General features: G+C 40.0%; 1 protein-coding gene and 1 long non-coding RNA gene across 2 annotated transcripts; one reads left to right on the top strand and one right to left on the bottom strand.

The window, feature by feature from the left end:
* Positions 1 to 8,101: 8,101 nt before the first annotated feature.
* LOC124863538 lies at positions 8,102 to 12,043 on the bottom strand. Its single transcript, XR_007037150.1, has 3 exons — positions 11,822 to 12,043; positions 10,139 to 10,209; positions 8,102 to 9,624 (listed from the first exon to the last, which is right to left on the bottom strand). It is a non-coding gene; the product is annotated as an uncharacterized LOC124863538 (long non-coding RNA).
* Positions 12,044 to 12,825: 782 nt separating this feature from the next.
* On the top strand, positions 12,826 to 14,975 carry LOC124863532 (homeobox protein Hox-B1a-like). Its single transcript, XM_047357946.1, has 2 exons — positions 12,826 to 13,645; positions 14,537 to 14,975. The coding sequence occupies exons 1-2, from the start codon at positions 12,826 to 12,828 to the stop codon at positions 14,881 to 14,883; spliced, it is 1,167 nt and encodes a 388-aa protein (XP_047213902.1). The 3' UTR covers positions 14,884 to 14,975.
* Positions 14,976 to 15,274: the final 299 nt, after the last annotated feature.

Raw genomic sequence — 15,274 nt, 5'->3', positions numbered from 1 at the left:
CCCTCTGGCAGGAGGCTGCGGTCCATCCGGACCAAAACCTCACGCCACAAGAACAGTTTTTTCCCATCTGCCACCAGCCTTGTTAACAAAGCCCGGAAACCACCCTGACACTCTCCCTTTCCCCTACACCCCCCCATTTTTGCTGACAGGACACTTGTAACCTGTAACTCTATGCGTTACATTAAAGTTCAGCATGGACTCCTGCTTTACTTGCACTGCCATACTTGCACAATGATCACCTGCACTGTTGTATTGCTCTTGCATCTTATACTGCTCTATATTTACTCTCACTCACTTAAAACTGTGCACATATATTTATATTATATTGTAGATATGTTTATACTGTTTAATTTGTACTGTATTGCACCGACTACGCCAAAACAAATTCCTTGTATGTCCAAAAACGTACTTGGCAATAAAGCTTTTCTGATTCTGATTCTGATTTTGAACCAGAAACAGCGGCAGAAGCGCCTGACCTGGGCTACAGAGAAGCAGCACTGGACTGTTGCTCAGTGGTCCAAAGTACTTTTTTCGGATGAAAGCAAATTCTGCATGTCATTCTGAAATCAAGGTGCCAGAGTCTGGAGGAAGACTGGGGAGAAGGAAATGCCAAAATGCCAGAAGTCCAGTGTCAAGTACCCACAGTCAGTGGTGGTCTGGGGTGCCGTGTCAGCTGCTGGTGTTGGTCCACTGTGTTTTATCAAGGGCAGGGTCAATGCAGCTAGCTATCAGGAGATTTTGGAGCACTTCATGCTTCCATCTGCTGAAAAGCTTTATGGAGATGAAGATTTCATTTTTCAGCACGACCTGGCACCTGCTCACAGTGCCAAAACCACTGGTAAATGGTTTACTGACCATGGTATCACTGTGCTCAATTGGCCTGCCAACTCTCCTGACCTGAACCCCATAGAGAATCTGTGGGATATTGTGAAGAGAACGTTGAGAGACTCAAGACCCAACACTCTGGATGAGCTAAAGGCCGCTATTGAAGCATCCTGGGCCTCCATAAGACTTCAGCAGTGCCACAGGCTGATTGCCTCCATGCCACGCCGCATTGAAGCAGTCATTTCTGCAAAAGGATTCCCGACCAAGTATTGAGTGCATAACTGTACCTGATTATTTGAAGGTTGACGTGTTTTGTATTAAAAACACTTTTCTTTTATTGGTCGGATGAAATATGCTAATTTTGTGAGATAGGAATTTTGGGTTTTCATGAGCTGTATGCCAAAATCATCCGTATTAAGACAATAAAAGACCTGAAATATGTCAGTTAGTGTGCAATGAATCTAAAATATATGAATGTTAAATTTTCATCACGACATTATGGAAAATAATGAACTTTATCACAATATGCTAATATTTTGAGAAGGACCTGTATATGGGTTGCAGGTGTAAAGCTACTGACTGTTAACCAGCGTAAATATCTGGGGCTATTGATTAACTCTACCTTTTCTTTAAAACCCATATCAATAACATATGTAAAATTATCAAGCTAAATCTAGCAAATTTTAATTCAATTCAGAATGGAATTTCGACTATATTCAGTCCACACTCTATGATTTTAGCCACCTTAATTATTTTTTAACTAGCTGGTCACAGGCCTCTAATAGTTAAATGAACCCATTCAAAATATTGTACAAGCCAGCCATTAAGGATATAGATAAAAACCAAGATGCTACTATCATTGTGATATATTAAATAAGAATTTTATTTTTTTTTTAACCTAGAACATCACAAATTTGCAGATTTGTGTTTGATTTATAATGTAACTCATAATTTATCCCCAGCTCTTCCCTCAGAGTTCATCATTCAGAGAAACATCAGTGATTGTGTGACTAGAGGCTCTGTAAGAGAAGACAGTGTTATCCCGTTGAAGCAGAGCACCTTGAGTCAGTCAGCCCGGTCTGTGAGAGGTGCCCAGGAATGGCACTTAATACCAGACAATTAACAACATATAAGGGTAAACATTGAAAAATTGTCTTGTTAATTCATAGACCTGTTGACATTAAAGAAATGCTATATGTAGTGCTTTATTGTATTGTCTGTACTTTCCAAGCAGTAATGTTTCTTTGTCTTCTTAGTGTGTCAGGATTTTTTTAGTCCAATCTCATGTCCTTACATACATTGGATCCGGAAAGTATTTGTGATACACCCTAGGGAAAGAGTGTTGAACCGCTGTTTGTTTGTCATAAACACATTGCTTAATGGATATCAGTAAAGGGCAAACCTAATTTTGATATTTAATTTTTGGTGAACATAATTTTGATATTTTATCTTTCTGTAAATAAGGACAGTTTTGATTTTTTTTTTTTTTAAAGAAGGAAAAAAGTTAAGGAGAGCGGAACTGAAGTACAAATGTTGTTGTGCTGCGGTCCCTCCCTCCTCCTTCAGATGGAGATTTGGGGACGAAAATGGTGGTTCGCTCCCTCATTCAATGACTGATCAATTCTGTTTCCAGGAATTTCACCCAGGAGGAGGTGAGGGCATGTGAATCCCAAAGCAGCTCATCATTTGCAACGGCAGCTTCACGATTTGGAGTGCGTAACATATTCACAGTGCTGCACTTTTTACACATTTAGTATGTTACAGCCTTATTCCAAATTTTATCAAGTTAATCTCTTTCTTCAAAATTGAACTGAGATGCATACTGTTTCCACTAATCATCATTCAGATTTTTCAACATATTAAATGGTCCACCTGTAGTAAATTCTGTTGATTGGATATGACTAGGAAGGGCACACCTGTCTATATGTAAGGTCCCACAGTTGACAATGCATGTCAGAGCACAAACACTAAGCAAGAAGTCAAAGGAATTGTCTGTAGACCTCCTCAGATAGGACTGACTTGAGGCACACATCTGAGGAAGGATACAGAACAATTTCTGCTACTGTGAAAGTCCCAATGAGCACAATGGCTTCCATCATTCGGAAGTAGAGAAAATGTGGAACCACCAGGACTCGTCATCGGGGGAAAACTAAGGGGGGTCTCCCTTAGTTAGAGAGGTGACCAAGAGCCATTGCCAGTCTGTCAGAGCTCCTGCATTACTCTGTGGAGATAGAAGAACCTTCCAGAAGGACAACCATCTCTGCAGTAACCCACCAAATAGGACTGTATGGTAAAGTTGCCAGAAGAAACCCATTCCTTAACAAAAGGCACATGGCAACCAGTCTGGAGATTGCCACAAGGACTCTTACAACATGGGAAGCAAAATTCTCTTCTCTAATAAGGCAAAGGTTGAACTACTTGGTGTGAATTCCAGGCATCATATTTGAAGGAAACCAGGCACTACTCATCACCAGGCCAATACCATCCCTACAGTGAAGCATGGTGGTGACAGCATCATGCTGTGGGGATGTTCTTCAGTAGCAGGAATTGGCAGACTAGTCTGGATAGAGGGAAAGATGAATGCAGCAATGTACAGAGAAAACCTGGGCCAGAGGACTCTTAACCTCAGACTGGGATGAGGAGAGGGATGACTGTTCAATTTTCAGCAGGACAACGACCTATAGCACACGGCCAAGATCTCAAAGGAGTGGCTTCAGAACCCCTCTGTGAATGTCCTGGAGTGGCCAAGCCAGAATCCAGACTTGAATCCAATCAAACATCTCTGGAGAGATCTGAAAATGGCTGGGCACAGACATCTCCCATCCAACCTGATCGAGCTTGAGATGTGATTTCTTAGTTTTATATAATAAATTTGCAACAATCTCAAACAAACTTATTTCACATTGTCATTTTGGGGTATTATGTGTAGAATTGTCAGTGAGTCATCTTCTATACCACTTCTTCCATAGTGGGTCGCAGGGAAGCTGGTGCCTATCTCCAGCAGTCTATGGGCAGGAGGCCATCGCAGGGCAACACACAAGCGACCATGCAGACACTCATTCACACACCTAAGGGCAATTTAGAGAGACCAATTAACCTAACAGGCATGTCTTTGGACTGTGGGAGGCAGCCGGAGTACCCGGTGAGAACCCACACATGCAAACGCCATGCAGAAAGACCGCCAGCCGGGAGTCGAACCCAGGACCTTCTTGCTGCTACCAACTGTGCCACCATGCAGCCGTGTGATGAACGCTATTAATTTGATACCATTTGGAATTAAGCTGTCACATTACTAAATGTGGAAAAAGTGCAGCGCTGTGAAAACTTTCCGGATGCACTATTATTGTTTGTCTATGTTGTACTTATATTTTTGTATTTTATTGCTTTTTCAACATCATGAACAGGGGACTATACGGAAAATACCCTTTTTGTTAATTCTGTTTTATTAAATTGCACAGTCCCCTCTTAAGTTGATACATCAAATGAAATCAAACCTTTTCAGCATTTGAGTTACTTTGCCTCCTGGATATTTTTTGTATCTATTTTAGCCATTTTCTGAGGGTTTTTAATTGTAAAATCAACGAGCAAAAGTTCCTAAGGTACCAACCTAAAAAACTGCATTTCTTTCTCTGTCCCAGCACCCAAAGACTGTTTCTACTTTAATTTACATGTTCTCGGATCAATGTGCCTGTAGGAAGGAGATAATGACAAATACCTGATAAATATTTCCTGGCAAGAAATCCAAGGCCATAGCATCACAATTTTCCTATGTCCTTGTTTTCAGTGATGGTTTTTAATATGGGCAGTTTGGCATTTTGCCCAGGGTAGCATAGCCTAGAGGGCACCATAAGCCAAAGAAACAAACAAAAGGTAAACAAACAAAAAGCTAGCTGCCAATGAGGCCTGAAATAATTTTCTAATGTTTGTTTACCTGTCCAGTCAATGGAAATGGGCACCAACCTCCCCACCCCCATGGTGCATACACTGCCATTAAGGTAAGAAAATGCTGTTGTACACCTGGAGTTGTCAAAATCTCTGACCATTTTTGCCCCAGCTTTTCCCCTTCTCCTTCATCTTTTGCTTATGCTTGCTCACTAAGAGGGTGTTTTCGATCAGCAGTGCAGCTGACACGGCATATCTTTATCTCTTCATCAGGCTGGCAGAATCTCCCAAATATCCCTTCTTTACCCAATGGCCACCTTTGGTTGTGGTAAAACTTACTTTGCATCTTTGGTATGTTTTTCCTAGTTTTTAGTCACTTAATCCTTGTCTCTCCAATGGTGAAGATGTATACTCCTCACTCCAGCCTACAGTCTGCTTTACGAACGCTCAGAACTACTTTGTGAAACTCCAAGACAAACTCACAGTACTTACCTGGATCCCTGGTTGACCTTCCACAGTTCCTCCGATACATCTCACGGCAGCAATATGCAGTTATGTTCTGAAATAATAGCAGTCTGACTAGACTAACCAGATCAATCACTGTTTTTGGTAGAAATCATTTTACCAGATTGCAAATAATTTACTAGTAGTTGCAGTAGAGTCAGAGAAAACCAGCAGAACCAACATTCATTATATGCATGCTCTTGAGTTTGTGTAATTGAATAATTGATTGAGAGGCGTGTTCAAAATAGTAGCTGTATGGAATTCAATTACTGTGATCATTCATTTTGTGAAGAAACAGGTGTCAATCAGATGGCCCTTATTTCAGGATGAAGCCAGCATATGTTGTATGTGCATCTCTCTGAAAACCTGGCAAAAATGGGTAATTCCAGCATTATTCTGAAGAACAGTGTACTTTCATTAAGATGTTAATTGGAGAAAGGAAAACATATAAAGAAGTGCTGAATGATAAGCTGTTTCACTAAAATGATCTCCATTGCTTTACAATGGAAAGTTCAGGACACACTGCAAGTATGGATAAACACAATCACATCTTGCCCTAACAGCATCTGCCTCGGCCATCCAAACTAATTGTCCTCGCCCTCTCCTGCCAAAAGACATCCTGGAAATGCTAGAATATGGAATTTTCAAGTTCCAAGTGGAAAGAATAACTGAAATACCTTCTGAAGTTAAAATTCAGACTTAGAGAAGTAAGAGATTCATCATCAATCTCCATCTCAAAATTGAATATGGCTGCTGTATATATGAAATATTGTGATAGCTTTAGTAATAAACTACAGGTCCTTCTCATAATATTAGCATATTGTGATAAAGTTAATTATTTTCCATAATGTCATGATGAAAATTTAACATTCATATATTTTAGATTCATTGCACACTAACTGAAATATTTCAGGTCTTTTATTGTCTTAATACGGATGATTTTGGCATACAGCTCATGAAAACCCAAAATTCCTATCTCACAAAATTAGCATATTTCATCCGACCAATAAAAGAAAAGTGTTTTTAATACAAAAAACGTCAACCTTCAAATAATCATGTACAGTTATGCACTCAATACTTGGTTGGGAATCCTTTGGCAGAAATGACTGCTTCAATGCGGCGTGGCATGGAGGCAATCAGCCTGTGGCACTGCTGAGGTCTTATGGAGGCCCAGGATGCTTCGATAGCGGCCTTTAGCTCATCCAGAGTGTTGGGTCTTGAGTCTCTCAACGTTCTCTTCACAATATCCCACAGATTCTCTATGGGGTTCAGGTCAGGAGAGTTGGCAGGCCAATTGAGCACAGTGATACCATGGTCAGTAAACCATTTACCAGTGGTTGTGGCACTGTGAGCAGGTGCCAGGTCATGCTGAAAAATGAAATCTTCATCTCCATAAAGCTTTTCAGCAGATGGAAGCATGAAGCGCTCCAAAATCTCCTGATAGCTAGCTGCATTGACCCTGCCCTTGATAAAACACAGTGGACCAACACCAGCAGCTGACACAGCACCCCAGACCATCACTGACTGTGGGTACTTGACACTGGACTTCTGGCATTTTGGCATTTCCTTCTCCCCAGTCTTCCTCCAGACTCTGGCACCTTGATTTCCGAATGACATGCAGAATTTGCTTTCATCCGAAAAAAGTACTTTGGACCGCTGAGCAACAGTCCAGTGCTGCTTCTCTGTAGCCCAGGTCAGGCGCTTCTGCCGCTGTTTCTGGTTCAAAAGTGGCTTGACCTGGGGAATGCGGCACCTGTAGCCCATTTCCTGCACACGCCTGTGCACGGTGGCTCTGGATGTTTCTACTCCAGACTCAGTCCACTGCTTCCGCAGGTCCCTCAAGGTCTGGAATCGGCCCTTCTCCACAATCGTCCTCAGGGTCCGGTCACCTCTTCTCGTTGTGCAGCGTTTTCTGCCACACTTTTTCCTTCCTACAGACTTCCCACTGAGGTGCCTTGATACAGCACTCCGGGAACAGCCTATTCGTTCAGAAATTTCTTTCTGTGTCTTACCCTCTTGCTTGAGGGTGTCAATAGTGGCCTTCTGGACAGCAGTCAAGTCGTCAGTCTTACCCATGATTGGGGTTTTGAGTGATGAACCAGGCTGGGAGTTTTAAAGGCCTCAGGAATCTTTTGCAGGTGTTTAGAGTTAACTCGTTGATTCAGATGATTAGGTTCATAGCTCGTTTAGAGACCCTTTTAATGATATGCTAATTTTGTGAGATAGGAATTTTGGGTTTTCATGAGCTGTACGCCAAAATCATCCGTATTAAGACAATAAAAAACCTGAAATATTTCAGTTAGTGTGCAATGAATCTAAAATATATGAATGTTAAATTTTCATCATGACATTATGGAAAATAATGAACTTTATCACAATATGCTAATATTTTGAGAAGGACCTGTATTTGTACTCCGTATGGTTTGTGTCCATTCATTGTACTGCAAACCTTTGTTAATAAACATGTTACTGCAGTGCTTAAATACAAACAATGCTAAATAATACATTGTTACTGACCACGTAGATTTAACAAAATCTATTGGTTTTCTGAGTTGCTTCTGCTACAAAATAAAGTTGGGTCTGATCCCAATCTCCAGGACAAGTTTTTATTTCCATAGCAAATTACAAACAGCAATATGTCTGTGACATATATTTTGTTGTCTCTGAGCATATTTAACCCTGAAAGTCTTAATTAGCTATTTGAACTAGAGAAGCAAGAAAACTTTAAGATTCTAGAAAGGAAATGTACTTCTTTTTCATTCAAACACTTTCAGGGGCTCTATATACAACCCAGGTGACAAGCCAGATTTTATGATGTAAAAAATTAGATGATGACAAATCATTACAAACATTTTTTCACTTGATAAATCATTTATTCTACACAATTTAATTGAAAAACAAACACCTGTCAGAGAAAAGAGAACCTAGTTGCAGAAGTGTGCACAACCTTAAACTTTGTTGAACCGTCTTTTGATTAAGTTTCAGTATTCTGCCTTCTTCTGTTTGTCAGGATTCCACATCTTGACTTGACAATATTTACACACTCTACCTTGCAAATGCTCTCCAAATCTCTAAGATTTAAAAGACACCTCTTGTCCAGAGCTCTGCAGGAGCACCAACAGATCTTCTACCAGATTTAATTATACACTCTGACTCCAAAACTTCATGAAGCTATTGATTTGTTGATTGTTGATGTATTTTTTGGGACTCAGTTTAATGCTTAAAAAATATTTTCGTCTTTCGTCTTAAAGCAGAAAAAAATAAGGTTTATGGACAAAAATGACATGTATTTGGAACCATATTAGAGCATCTTGTCATAAAAATATGTTCTATCCGAAAAGAGTAACTCCACAGCGTCATGCTTTCACTGTGAGTACGGCATTCATTTTAATATTTTTGTGTTAGACATACCTTTTGGAAGGCCCAAAAGTTTGGTTTTATCAGACCATAATAGAGTCTGCCAAAGGGTTTTAGGAGATTTTAGCCAGATCTGGATTTCTTCTTTGACATAAAATATGTTGTGACTGATACCTTTTTTTAGTGTGATTCTTTGTTACCTATCTGCAAACTGTGATTTAAGCTAAAGGATGGAAATAAGCAAATACCACTTGGACAGTTGAATTATGTCAGTTTCATTAGATTTACTAAAGTTGATTGGTGTGAACCTATTAAAACTGAATGCTGAAGCTGAATCAGAATGTGCTTCAACAAGCTCTTGGTTTACCAGGGTGCATACTTATGTAACCAGGTTATTTCAGCCTTTAATGTGAAAACAATTTTTAAACTAATTTATCAGACAGATTGTTTTATATTACAAAACATTGCATTTTAAATGGACTTTGAGGGTCGATGTAAGACTGATACTGAGCCACTCAAGTAAGCTCTTGCCATTAAGCTTTGCATGTAAATGTGCCATCAGCGTTATTTTGTTATGCAATTTTTTAGTGCCTCCTGAAATGTCGGAATGGTGCTACTTCTGAGCATCATCCCATGGCACGTATCAAATGGCTTATAGGGTGGATAACATGTTCCTTGGTCAGATGTTATCATACTGATGATTTATACTGCTCACATGAGAGTGATGAAACTTCATTACATATCAACTCTTCCCAACTACCCAAATCCAAAACACACTTCAATAGAATTTCTGCATAAATGTAAAACGTCTGACCCCATGAGCTCTATGCCCTGCTGTACCTTCACCACTTACACAGGAAGATAAGTGTCATTTAATCTTCTTCTTATTCAAGTCTGTTCTTGCAGCTCTCCTGCCCACTCAGCCTGCCTCTCTTCTTTCAGAGCACACTGATGATTAACCACCCTTCTTGTCACTCGCCCACATGCTTGTCCTAATTTTGTCCTGGTGGCAGGACGGCAGCGCGTTTGCTGTCATACCCTTCAGGGAGGCCTTTGCTGAGAGAAATTGATGAAGGCTTCATTAAAGACAGGCAAACTGGAATGTAAATAGGAAAGATAAATACCCTGCAAGTCAATAACACTTGTCATGAGTAGAAGAACATTTGTAAAAAATCTAAAAAGATTTTGTTCACTTTTTCTTTACAGTCTAAAATATGCAAAAAAAAAACAAAACAAAAAAAACTGAGAAGAACTTAGAGGTAACTTCAGGAAGATTTTAGTTTGAAGCATTTCATAATAACACATAATGAAAAAGAAGACACACACATACAGCATGTACACAGTGGCAGGCATTTCAGGCTACTCACTCACAGACAGTACATTGTCTTAGCTTCCTGTCCTGCTACACTGGCAGTCTTTGACTAAGAAGAAGGCATGTTGTCTAACTTAACTTCATTGCTGTAACAGATCAGCTCATTCATTCAATTAGCATACACTCACACTGGTCACCCGCACTGTCACTCATCAGAAATCTATGGCTGCTCAACCAATTGCTGAAAAGTCAACTCACTCCTTAAGCTTCCTTGTGATGGTTGTTAGATCAATATGAACCTCTGAGTCCCCAGAACGATTTACTCCATCCTGCAGGTGAAACGTGCAACAGGAAGATAAAGTCAAATCAATAATTCTTTACAGCAATGAATGTTGATACGAACTCAAGATAAATAGCAAAAAACTTGATAAGAGCTGAATGAAGATGAACATTCAGCATCCATGTATAAATAGGACTTTAGTGTGTTGATTTTGTGTCAGTTTTATATGTTATCTTGGAGATCAGTCCAGTGCACTCGAATGAAATGATGCACTTAGCACAAGCATAAGCTGCTTTTTTTTTTTTTTTCAGTATAATGTTGACAGGCATGTCTCATGTCTCACATCATACATATATTCCTATAGAATAAAACATGCAATGTCTTTCCAAAATCTTATTAACCTCATGACACATACAGATTTAAATGTATCATTAGTTCTGATCCATGAACCTATTGGTTTTACGAAAATCCAGTTTGTTTCAATCACCTATACTTATTTTACAGGTTGCTGAGGTAAGGCTGATGTGACGTAAAGTGGAGTAATATTGCACTAGCCCTCACCTAATAAAAAATGACAAATTTCAGTCATCCAAACAATGCATCCACATGAGTAAAGATGTTTATTTAGAATTTGCTCTGTTTTTTAAAAATTTGTCAAAATTATCTTTTCCTTATACTCTAAAGCATGCACTAATAAATTGTCGATAATGCTGTGAGAGTTCTGAACAATCTGAAATGTAACACATGGAGTTTCTATGAAATGTGAGAAAAGGGATAAAAAAATAACGGATGTAAAAATGTGAAAAATACCTTTTGGCCTTCCAACGACCAATATTGTTCTTTTACTCTTGCACAGTATATATGTGTGCATATCTTTTCATCTTTTTATTATATTTTTATTATATGTTTAACATGCTCTTGGTTTGCTGGTGGAATTCTTATTTACCTGAAGCTATCTATCTATCTATCTATCTATCTATCTATCTATCTATCTATCTATCTATCTATCTATCTATCTATCTATCTATCTATCTATCTATCTATCTATCTATCTATCTATCTATCTATCTATCTATCTATCTATCCATCCATCTATCTATCTATCTATCTATCTATCTATCTATCTATCTATCTATCTATCTATCTATCTATCTATCTATCTTGTTTATACGTGGATAAGAGAACAAAGAACACCAATTTTTAATTAAAATTATTAATTTCATTTAAATAATGAAATTAATAATTTAACTATTATTGTTTTTTAAATTAGCTAACTCATACAAGCTATTCATCCAGATTTAACACCAGATTTAGTTTCCCTCCTAAATATGGATCTTAAGCCTATTTCATTAAAATATTTATACTATACTTAAAAAGTGGATACCTTCGTTTTCAGTGACCCCATCCCTTAGCTTTAACATTTACAGTATTGGTGGTGCTGCCTCTAAGCCTGAAACACAATGTAATCCAATACTGATGTGTTTTAATAAAGAAATGATTAGGAATGCGGTGATGTCGTTCAAACTGAATGTTCAAACAAATAAAAATGATTCTCGTTTAGTACAATTTTATCAGTAAATGTAAAAGACTCATTAGAGTAACTATTTCATCACAAACTTCGGGGAGTCCCTCAGCCTGTCTCGGAGGGTGGAATACTGTACCTTTCTCATTTTTGGTTTCTCAGATGTGTTATGGGAGCATGTTGCTGGGAGGAGGTGTGCAGACCATCTCACAGATCCTCTTTTATTCTGCGGCCCTCTCTTTGCTCTGACAGATCCGCGCTGATATCAGATTGATGGGCCTGTTTGATTGAAGCGTCTTTGTCGTGCTAATGTCACGGAGAGTGATGGATGAGGCGTGTGCGCCAGAACCAACGCGCGCACCTAAACTGCACTTCTTCTGAGCCGAAAATAACCCCCTCCTCCTGTGCACCCCTCGCCGCCCCCAACCCTACCCGTAACCCCCCGCTCCTGTGGCCAGCTGACAACTTCTGCCCTGGTCACCATAGGCGACATGTCACGTGACCCGCGACAGAGGTAGAGGAGAAGAAAAGAAGTGGAAAACACGTAACAAAGGAGAGGACGACAGAGCAGGAAAAGAAAAAGCTGAGCAGCTGAAGGAAAAAAGACGGAATTGAGCAGAAGTGAGGAAAGCAAGTTAAGAGGCGTCTCAAGTCTTCTCGCGTTGTTCTGTGCTGGCACCGATGAGCTTCTGGAAGCTGCAGGCTGAGTGACAGCAGGGCCCTCCGTTAACGTATCAACAGCCTCACTCACAGCTTACCAGAGGACATGATTCATGTGTTTTTCGTTTTTTCGGGACGTGCAAGTTTCACTTTTTGATGTTCATTTGAAGTTTGTGCTGTTTTGTTTAAAAAACAAATTGGCCTCTCTTCCCATCTAAACCTAATGTATTTTATTCCGGATTTTTATCAGTCTCCAGATACATGATATATATATATGTATATATATATATATATATATATATATATATATATATATATATACGTATATGTATATATATATATATATATATATTGGAAACAGTTTAATTAACTAATTTGATATTTGTAATTTCTGTTATAATAATATTTTTGTTATCGCCTTCTTTGGGTTTGTGGTTCTTGCCTAAAGTAAGCAGGACTTTATATTTAGGTCCTCGGGTCTTCATGGACAACATGAACTCCTTTGTGGAATACTCATTCTGTAGCCGACCGGGCAGCGGTTCTTACTCTGCCCCTAAACCTGGATACCAACATCATCCTCTGCTTCACCACCACCTTCCTCTGGATGAGCACCACGGCCTCTCAGTGACCCCCGGTTCCCTCCATACGGGCCTTTGCGGCTCCTCTGTTCCGGTTAACGGAACCGGCGGTGAGAGCGGGTACAGAGCAGATGGAGGGATGTACGGGGACACCGCAGCGGACATTGGAGGGACGCACGAGTCCACAGGGGTGAACCAGCAACATCAGCAGCATCCAATAAATCATCTTGAGCATCAGCATACACACAGCGGCTTCCATCATTATCAGAACCAAAGCGCGCAGAGTGGATTATTGACTCCGTATACTAACAGCAGTGGATGCACCTCCGGGGCCTATGCAGGCCAAACGGGTGCTACAAACTCGGAGTATGCAGGCGTCACGGGTTCCCCCAGCTCGATACAGCATCAGTATTTTATGGATGAGTCTGTGGCGTCCACTTACTACCATCACTCAGCCTTTCACACTTCTACCCCAGCTGTTGGGCCCAACTATAACGCCCTTTCCGAGGCGTACGGGCCCCAGGGCCCTTTCGCCAGCTCTCAGTACCCGCAGCAGATTGGCGGGGGTCTGGAAGCAGTGGGTTACCTGGGATTCCCGCAAGCGGGAGGGTATGGAGAGCTGCCGGTATCCCAGCGCCGAGGGAGGGAGGAGGAGGAGAGCCAGCAGGCCGGACAGGGACAGACTTTTGACTGGATGAAGGTGAAGAGGAATCCCCCCAAAACAGGTGGGAATTCATTCATTTATTTATTATCGAATGAGTTATTTATTTATTCATTATCACCCATAATGTGTTTGTTGACTTTAAGAAAAAGAATAGGTGTATAACATTACATGTATGTTATACATGTAATGTTATACTCCTATATACTCCTATTGTATTGTATGTACAATACAATACATTACATGTACAAATCTGTTATAGTTCAAAGATAGATAGATAGATAGATAGATAGATAGATAGATAGATAGATAGATAGATAGATAGATAGATAGATAGATAGATAGATAGATAGATAGATAGATAGATAGACTATACATAATTGCAAAAGTACTCAAACGAAAGTACTGTGATCATTATTTTGTATAATGAATTAGGATGGAGTTTTCATGGCAGAGAAACCAGCCCGACACCGCTATGGCCCCCGACATCTGATCTCTCTTCAGCTCTCTCTCTCTTTCTCAAATGGATCAAACAGATCCATTTCTTCATGGGAAGTCCTGCTCTGTTATCTGTTAAAACAAAGACCCTTGCCTCAGCATCTCAACCCCCCATGTCCAACAGCCTTGTCCGTTTTAATCACATGTATAGTACAGATTTCTTACGACTTGGAGTTGGGAGGAACACCCGGAGTTCTAAATAAGGAAAACATAGTCCAGAATTATTCAAACGTTGATCGTCCAACAAAATAATTATTAATAAACATTATTACGTTTAAATAAAATTATAAAAAAGAAACATGTGCCTCATGACAATGAAATGGAACATTTATGCAAACGGAATTATACTAATTTTATTTATTTACTTATTTATTTTATTTCAGGCTATTTATGTTAAACCAAACAAAAGAAACCAATTCGGTAAATGTATAAAATATTGTCTCCTTCTTGTTCGCAGTCAAGGTGTCGGACTTTGGTCTCGCAGGAGTCCACAATAACGCCATGCGTACCAATTTCAGCACACGGCAGCTGACGGAGCTGGAGAAGGAGTTCCACTTCAGCAAGTACCTCACGCGGGCGCGGCGCGTTGAGATCGCTGCAACGCTGGAACTGAACGAGACCCAAGTAAAGATCTGGTTCCAGAACAGACGAATGAAGCAGAAGAAACGCGAGCGGGAGGGCACGTGCACTACCGCGCGCTCCTACTCATCTGAGACCCGTTGTGGGTTTGCCAAGGAGCTGGAGGACACGGACCACTCTTCACTTTCCACTTCTCCGGGAGCGTCTCCGAGCTCCGAGACGTAGTCTGAGCGTGACTGGTGACCAACACTTTTTATCACTGTGATCTAGAAATACATTCCCGTCCTACAGCCTTATGCATCCTGTAGGAAAACGAGAGCTTTCACCGGACAGCCTCTTTTTTACCCATCTACTCGAATAGTTATTTTTGCACAACATATGTCCTCCTGGATACTTTGCATTTTATTTTATCACATGTTGGATAAAACAATTTTGTCAAACTGTTTTACATTTATCAAAATTCGTGCTGTGAATGTTGCATTTATGATTTTTTTTTAACATTTGCGTTTTATTGATGCTAAAAGGAGAAATCTCCACAGCTCACGCCCATGTGTTTGTCCGGGTGTTCAACCACAGCAATCACAATAATCGCACATCCAGTGGGATATGTTTTAAA

This window comes from Girardinichthys multiradiatus, chromosome X (assembly GCF_021462225.1).
Source record: "Girardinichthys multiradiatus isolate DD_20200921_A chromosome X, DD_fGirMul_XY1, whole genome shotgun sequence".
Classification (NCBI taxonomy): Eukaryota; Metazoa; Chordata; class Actinopteri; order Cyprinodontiformes; family Goodeidae; genus Girardinichthys; species Girardinichthys multiradiatus.
This window is presented reverse-complemented; position numbering and strand designations above follow the sequence as displayed.